Source organism: Dermacentor variabilis, chromosome 1, assembly GCF_050947875.1.
Source record: "Dermacentor variabilis isolate Ectoservices chromosome 1, ASM5094787v1, whole genome shotgun sequence".
NCBI classification, from domain to species: domain Eukaryota; kingdom Metazoa; phylum Arthropoda; class Arachnida; order Ixodida; family Ixodidae; genus Dermacentor; species Dermacentor variabilis.
In genome coordinates, this window is record NC_134568.1 from 231,539,200 (window position 1) to 231,547,867 (window position 8,668).

General features: G+C 41.8%; 1 protein-coding gene and 1 long non-coding RNA gene across 3 annotated transcripts in view; one reads left to right on the forward strand and one right to left on the reverse strand.

Annotated features, from left to right (window-relative positions):
• l(3)76BDm (trafficking protein particle complex subunit 8 homolog l(3)76BDm) overlaps nucleotides 1–2,139 on the reverse strand; it is a 142,955-nt gene extending 140,816 nt beyond the window's left edge. For both annotated transcript variants that reach the window (XM_075670813.1, XM_075670812.1), the window contains exon 1: nucleotides 1,701–2,139. In XM_075670813.1, coding sequence (XP_075526928.1) covers nucleotides 1,701–1,857 — 157 coding nt within the window. In that variant the 5' untranslated portion in view covers nucleotides 1,858–2,139. The remainder of the gene's footprint in view (nucleotides 1–1,700) is intronic.
• LOC142558967 (uncharacterized) lies at nucleotides 2,120–6,768 on the forward strand. Its single transcript, XR_012823098.1, has 2 exons — nucleotides 2,120–2,554; nucleotides 6,562–6,768. It is a non-coding gene; the product is annotated as an uncharacterized LOC142558967 (long non-coding RNA).
• Nucleotides 6,769–8,668: the final 1,900 nt, after the last annotated feature.

The window sequence follows — 8,668 nt, forward strand, 5'->3', positions numbered from 1 at the left end:
TTCTGAAGCACTTGCAACCTTCTTTGTCAACTACCACCAATCCCTAAAGTCTGTGGTGAAGTCCAAAGACCTTTCATCACTTGCTTGAAATGAACAAACAATTCTGAAGTGGCACAAGCATAACTCTCAAAGAAGCCAAGAGTGACTGAATCTTATGTAAGAAAAGGGCAATTCCACTAGTCCTGCCTTGGTTTCAGCAAATGCTTGCTTGTTGAGTCGTTAATTCACCCAATCGAGACACTGAACTAACTCGTTGAACCACTACACCCCCGTTTAAAAATGCATTTCCAAAACAATACACACAAAATCTCGCGAGGCAGGTGGCTTCAATTACTGTAATTACAGATACTGTGCATGTCTAATACAATGGGGACAGCAATTAGACTAGCCCACAATGTAATTGACGGAAATAACGCTTCAATTTTGTAAAATCATAAAATGCAATTCTACCACAGAAACATGTGCTAAACGGACTGAAACTTCAGATGATTAGATTTCAACTTTAGACCGTCACTTTTAAATTCGTTCGGCACTTCATATGTGCTTTATGTAGAATTAATTGATAAGTACTCATTCAGAATTGAGTTCTTACAAAAGTGATCAGCTTTTCTTTCTCTTGAAATGAGCAGTCGTTCCATAAACATAAAGTTAGGGCATTACATTTTCATATAGGTGATACCGAAATCCCATAACGTGTAACTATCATGAAACAGATTTAAAAACAGCCTTGTCTTTTTTTTTTTTTTTTTCAAGTGGCCTTGGAAATGACAAGTCCACTTGTCGAAACATTGGCTCCTGCTTTTACCTTTTTCTCGCTTTGCCACTCTTGAAAGCTACAAGCACAAGCAAACTGGATCCTTACAAAAGCCCATGCAACAATGGTTAAGCTACAACTAGTATAATTAACACTACCTCCCGAATTATAAAACCCCAAATGAAATCCAGTTGCACAGTATTACCCTAAAGGCAAGAATGCCGGTTTCTGCGAGGTGATGGATGATAGCACCTTACGACTTGTAATACATTACAATCAGACGTTTGACAACATCTAGACATGAAATTTTGGATCAAGGTTATGAAAAATCGAAAAGTAGGGTATGTCATTGACTGAAAAGACAAATAATGTCAGGGAAAATCATGCCAGATCAAATGCCTCAGCGACAGCTTCGAACGAAGGAAAATGAGTAATGAATTTCAAATTATATTTGCCTGTTGTAAGATGTCTACAGTTACAGGAGACGGAGGTAGGCGCGCAGAAGGCGTGAAAAATACGCATAGCATATCATCAACCATGAAGTTACGGCACGCTGGCAAATGTTAATTACCCTGGCTCTCGCGGTCAGTTATGCCACTAGCTCTGGAGCGTTCTATGTGCTACAACGTGCCACGCTAGCCTAAACACGACTTATGGACCTAATTTACGCGCGGTAATAGAGTGCAACCACACATGTAATCAGCGTCAACGTTAGTCGAATGTACTTACGTACTATGCACTGCACAATCGACATGCGCGACTCAAGAAACAAAACAACTGACAGCACTACCACCGCAAGGTAGCGATGTGGCTTTTGTAAACTATATTCACTGGATAATTCTAGTATCATTAAGGGCGATAAGTAAGCGCCATTCAGTCCTGCTAAAATCCCTTAACTTTAAAAGACGCTGATGCGTGTACGCAACGGAACAAGCTGGAAACCTACCTTCCACCTGCTGGCAGAAAGGTTGCAGCAGTTCTGCGAATGAGAGATTGTTCCTTCTGCACACATCTTCGGCGTCAGAAGTGCACTGCACCGTTACCGTCGGGGCGAAAACGCCTTGGATGAAATCCTCTGCAGTCCGCTTGTTGGCGTTCATCATTGTAAACCACTGCTCCCCCTAAAGTGAGGCCCCACGAGTTTATGTGCTGCGCCGTTTCATTCTGGATTTGATCGGTGTGCGGTATTCACTTGCATGCTTCTACTACTTCTACTAAATGATGATAGCCGCTTACTGTTGCATTCGTTCAACCTTTCAGTAAGTTTCTTACTGATTTAAGGCAGCGAAGCGGCAGCCGCCACCTAAAGAAAGCATTCTCAGCGCCGGAAGTTGTCCTGCCCCCTAGTCGAAAGTCAAGCCTACGGTCAAGTCGCCGCAAAGTAGCCAAGCCTGCTAAAACGATCACTGTAGCGCGACTGTGCTTTTGTGCAAAAACATAATGTCTAGCTTTAATTTCACGATTGCACCGTTGCACCACCAGAATCTCGAAAGATGGCCGTGGATCTACGCGACATACGTAGCAAGCATGTAGTATCACAGCAGTATCAGCGTGGTATCGCTGTGTCCCCAAGTAATGAAAGTGATTACCAAACAGGCTGGTATAGAGTGTCCGAAGACTGCCTATTTTTGTGTGGAGACAAAGGAAACTGGTTTACTTAGCCCTTCAATACTTTTGTAACTTTCGGGGGAAAGCACAGGCTTCCTTCATACTAGGAACCACGACCTGCCAGGAAGGTATTCATGAAGGAATCCGATCAGCTTCGAATAGTCGCCCAGTGTCAACGATGACGACCTATAGGTATCCCAGGGGTGTGTCGAATACGTCCTGTGGTAGCCCGTTGCATGACCGGTTGGCCACACTTTCCGTGTCATTTGGACATCCCTTGCATGTCCGCGAGGGGCATCATGGGGACATGATGTGTATGTACATGTATATTTTACAGACAGATGCCAGGACCTTTTGCGCAGTACGTCTTTGTTCTCATGTCTTACGGTCGCATCACACGCTGTGTGACAGATGCAACGGGCAGAGCGCCCACGCATCAAGAACAGATACATTGCGTGCACACATTACGTGCGTGTGCAGAAGTGCAGCGTATACTCATTCTTCTAGGCATTCCGCCAAAGCGCAAGTGACTTATTGCACTAACGAACGCTTTCAAAGTAAATTGTGTCAGAAAATTCGCAAGGTGCGTCGTACGCACGAGCTGCAGACATGATAGCTTCGGATCGTAATTCTGACATGCAAGAAAATATCCTGTTATGAGGAAACTCAATGACAAAGACTCAGTTGGAGAAAAACTATTCCCGTGTATGTCAAACGTCCACGTGGATAACCTTGGGACATTCATGGTAGGATAACCAAATCTGGATGTCCAGCAGATGCCCTAGCTGTTTGTATCTGAAATGGCGCCTGGATATTGGGACATGATCTGGATGTCCTAGGGACGAAGTGTTTCTCATTGGTGGGTAATGACGAAGGGCAAATTAAAGAAGAAAAGATTTCCTACATGATACGGCCGTTACTCCTCCTTGTACATAGGCACCTGCGTGCGACTGTTCGGCACAAACTTCACGAAGCTTTAACAAAGCAGTCTTTTAGTTTCGCGGAGGTATTCATAGCTCAGCAAACATTTGTGTGGCTGTACCCTAGCACAGAGGCAGCTCTGACGAGAAGTATCACAAATTTTCCTCTTCTCAAAAGGATGCTGCTCTTGCATATGTATATGTGAATGTTTACTTCAGTTGATACTGTACGAAACAGTGCAATACTTCGGCGTAATATTGTGCCAGCTATTATGAGCATAACTGCAAATTTCTTTGTGGTTTAGATCTCAGCCCTGTCCCTACATATACTTAAGGAACTAGTGGGTTGCTGTCACCACAGATTTAAACACCCAGTACGCCATTACCTGAGCACTCCCCACCTACTGTGCTACTTATGTTGCAGACTTTCATCTCTACGTCATTTTACACCATGGCTCTCCATGTGAGTTATTCGTAGACAATGGTTGTACCGTTTTGTCCTGAGTTATCAAGGACATTCTTCATTTCTGTTCTAACCAGCTCAACTGAACACATCCTGCCATCTACCAACCAACACATTGACCCCCCAGTGCTTCAGCTGCACCCTGACCGAGGTGCTCTTGATGTTTGTTTCAGCTAACATGAGTGAGATTTTGCCCCCGACACTGCCTCACATTTGTGACATTTGCATACTATAGTGCTCTCACCACAACACTGCTGGTTTGGCAGTGTTGTGGTGAGAGCACTCATTTATTATTTGGCCGAAAGCCAATGTTACCTTTTAGTAGCTTACTACCACCTGCTACAAAGCCGATCACCAAGTGTGTGTGTGAGATGACTGCACCGGCCAATCATGCATGACAGACTGCTGCCACTCAGTTATTTGTGTCGCAATCCAGTTAGAAGTGTGCCTATGACTACCAGCTCATTTTGAACTGAGTGGAAATGAGCTAAGCAAATTTTCCACTCAGTTTACTTGTGTTCTCTTGGCCTCTACGTGTGACTGTCCAAGAAACGCCTATCTTGTTACACCAGCCCTTACTGTAGTGTTGTGCCAGGTGACTGAAATAATGTTTGAGATAGCTCAAACATTATTGCCTTCCCTGATGCCATCCTTTTTGCTTTCTGCTGACCATTCACATTTATCGGCTCAAGACCTAAGACTGTATTCTTGAAATTGACCTTTATTGCGACCAGGACAGTGTTTTTGCCACCAAGGGTAGTGCTATGAGACTGTTGAAGCCAGTGACAGAAACTTGTTGGGGTGGTAAAGACAAGCTCTCACATAAGCTGCTCATATTGCTCAGCACTGTGCTCCTTTGTAAATATAATCTGTAAATAATCCTTTGCTTGTGTTTCTTTGCACGTAACAATATAGTACAGAGTTTGAGGTATGTTTGGTATACAAGGACATTTTGCAACATACTGAATCCTATAAAGTAAGACCCTGCTTATAGAGTCAAAATCATGAGAAAAAGGAAGGCATTAGTAACTATCCAGGCATATTCTGGCAATTGCTTTGCATACTATTGCCCAACTTGAAGCCTAACATGATTGCAAAGTGAATTCGTGCATCCTGAGAGCAAATTGGTGGTTCATTCGACATACTAAGGCAGCAGCACAGGAAGGACAAAGGATGCAAGAAATGTACAACTGACGTCCCTAGTGTTTATCATGCATCCTACAGTCAACTGGCACTTTGCAGTTAAGGATTTCTTATTGCTTATTTGGTAATTGGGAATGTCAGAGGATCACTGTTTATGGAATCGTGTGCCCCACAGTCAAATAGCATGTCTTCAGAATATATATATATACAGAACTTACATGGTGTGGGAATCAATGTTATGGTAAGCATTTTCCACACAAATTCTTTTTTAGCGTCATTTAGGGTCCCACAATGTGTCACCAGATGGCCTAACATGTATGTGTAGAGTAAGCAATTGTGTGTATGTAGATGCCACACCATTGCTGTGTGTACCACACAAAAATTGTGTGACAGCAAGTGTGTGTGACAACAAGAGCAATGTGAAGACACGGGGACAATGATGGCAAAACAACTGGTTGTACTCCGGCGATGAAATGTGCAGCCTGTTCCATTATGACATGGGCTGACCCCGTAGGTCATGCACTGAGTAAAATGGGCTGGTCCGAAAAGTGGCACAGTGTCACATAGGTAGCATTTCAAAGAGCTAGCTGCCGCACTGGAAGGATGGGATGCTCTTGCACAAGGGAAGCAAATTCTTGCTATGTGACATGACACGCCCATTGGTTTGCACGTGGGAAGGATTGTGGTAAGGTTATTCTCTCGTGCCATGCAATGCATGTGTCTGTGGCCTAATAGGTTGAGCATTGGGGGAACCCTTGTTCAAATCTTATAATCGGACATCTAATTTTTTATTAAAGTGGCTCACAACGAGGCTACGCCAATGGCTATGCAAGAAACCCAAAGAAGCACCCAAAGAATGCTTCGCGTTAATATAACCTGCAATGCTCAATTCAACAGAATGTTATGGCTGAAAGCTCCATTTGCCTTGTTTAGTTTTTGCCTTTCTCCTCTAGAAACACTCCTTGCGTGCACATACACGTCTTATGTTCTGCATATGTCAACTTGATACCAGAGCTTAACTTAATTGTGGATGTTGATGTTTATTTTCTCATTGGGATAACAGATGAAGATAATTGAGTTAGCCGTAGACAAAAAGGATGTCTCTGACGACAGCCAGAAGCACAAGCTAACAGAATCCGAAAATGAAGGCAGTGGTATTGGCCCCAAGATATTTTGCATTATAATTAACTGAGTGATTTGCATTGTTCTCAGAGACATTCCTAACTCAGCGTCTGTTTGCTGAAAGCATTTATCTCATCACACTGCCTGCTAAACAGCTTTTACATTATCTCATTAGTAATGTAATTTTGGCACTGGGGTGCCAAAAAAAAACAAAAAATCTGTCATACTTACCTGTTAACTGCAACTACATTTTTCATATAAGTTCCCCAGTTTGTGATGCACTGATTTCAGTTTGTGAATGTATATTTTATTTTTTAATTGGGCTAGTGACACATTGTCAGACGTCAATAAACTATCATTTTGGTTTGTGATGGTCTTCTGCTGTGCACATACGTGTTGTGTATGCAGCATTTTCATTTGTTTTCATTGTAGTGTTTAAGGAATATAACTACTGGCTTGAATGTAACCTAATAATACTTTTTGCCTTTCTGGCAGTTTTCTTTTGCCATTTTTTTTTTTTTTTAATGTATCTGTGGTTTTTCTCTTTCCAGGAAATGCTGCTCTGCAGTTGTCACCCATAAGCTATAATGACATGGCAGGAAAGCAAATTCGTTGCTAAAATCTGGTGCAGTAAGCTTGCCAATCTTGGTAAGGCTTGGTATTCGGATGAATGAAGTAGTGCAAAAGAACTATGCAAGAAACAGAGTAAAAAGGTGGACAGGGCAAACCCACCATTTGTCTTGTTCACTTATGTAGTCCTTATGTTTTGTTGTTTTCTGCACTAGTTTATTCTTTCAAGTACCACAACCAATCAGTCTTGTGAGAAAAGCATACATGTGCACCGGATGTTTACCCGTGAGTATAAGTATACGGACCTCGGGCTTGCTGAAAAGGAAGTAATTTTTTTATGATTAAGATGGACAAACTTAAATTGACAAGTGCACAGGAAAGTATCCAATTCCAAGTTTGGAGTGCAGTCCTCAATTTCAAGTTATGTTCACAGGCAAAGGAGAAAACATGCTTTATTGCGAAATCCCTGGTCTATGTACTTTTGCTCATGGGAGTACAGCTTTTGTCAAAAGTATACAGGTTATAGTGAACCTATCCTACATTAGTTGTCTGGTTGTGTAGTACGGTTCCCCTGGCACTCCCAACACTCCAGACCTCTGAGTGAGTAAAATGCTTTTCATTCCCCAGGACACTGGAACTGATACCATACCAACTCCCTTAAGCAGCCTGTACTCAGCCTGGTGGTCATAAGCAATGTAACCTGTATACTTTTGAGAAAGAGTGTACAAGTTGCAGATGGGGAAGGCTGCCTGCAAAGTTACATAAGAGTGAGGGCAACAGGATACTTGGTGAAATATAGAGCATAATGTTAAGTGCCAAATCAAAATATGTGTGGTTCAACCAGAATGCATCACTGTGATGCGGCAGCATTGTCACCTGTTGGAGGACAGAGTGTGCTGTTCTTGCAAGGTCTTTGGTCATTTTTAACACTTTAACTAAGAATTGTGAAGGAGAGCATGCAAGCTGTTTTTCGAAGGATAAACAGGCTCCAACATTTGAGCTTTTCACACATCTTGTAGCAGGCTTGGTCATATAATAAAGCTTGCATTATGTAGGGGTTTGCAAATAGTGATTTTCAAGACTGAATCGAACACAAATCGAATCGTGCCAGAAGTGCATAGAATAAAATATAGAATATTTTTCTAATAGCTTTTAATACTGAATAACCATTATCACAATTAATATAAAACTAGATTCACATTCCAGTACTCTTAAAGTTGGCAAGTTGCTGCCATTACACAGTGCATTATTAGGTGTTTATTAAAAACAAAAATGGGGCATTAGCAGCAAACAATTGGCTTTTTCGCATGCACACGGCTCTTCAAAGAACATGAATGATCGTTTCACAGCCTGTAGAGTATAGCTACCTAAGTGAAGTAGCCTGCTCCCCTATGGAAGTTCTCATGTTTCATGTCTATATTATGCCCAAGGAAGTGAAAATTTACCATACTTATGCTCCAATTTTATGTTTATTTGGGTGCAGTTGACATTTTGAAATATCTCAAAAGTATTAGAAAAATATTCACATTTACAAATAGTGACCATTCTATTTGAAGACTGGATTGAATAAGTCACTATTTGATTCGTTATTTGAAAGGTTTGAATATTCGCAGTGTAGCGTAGTGCTTCTGGAGTGCTCTGAAACAACTGGAAGATGTGTTTGGACTAAAGTTCTACACGTTTGTAAAAAGTAGTTTGCATAGAGAGACATTGCACTTAATATATTTGTCTTTATAAACTCAATCTAACTGCATAACTTTACTGAATGTATGTAGCACCAATATAGAGATGTCCCACAACTTGTGTTTTTCGGGCAGAGGGACAGGATAGGAGCAGGCAATCTCTGCCACGTTAGATCTATCCTGCAACCTTCACAGCATTTCTGCTGTCAAGATTTAAACAAATACCAGCGGAGACACTTAGGTGTGGGAATGCTAAAGCATTATAGTCACTTTGATGAAACATTTTTTTTATGCGTATTTCTTGCCCGCACAAGTTTTCACCTGCGTTCTAACTGTGCCTCGGTAAGGCCAAATCAAAATGCTCAAAACGTCTGAATGCACTCACTTGCCCGCAAGGAGTTCATAA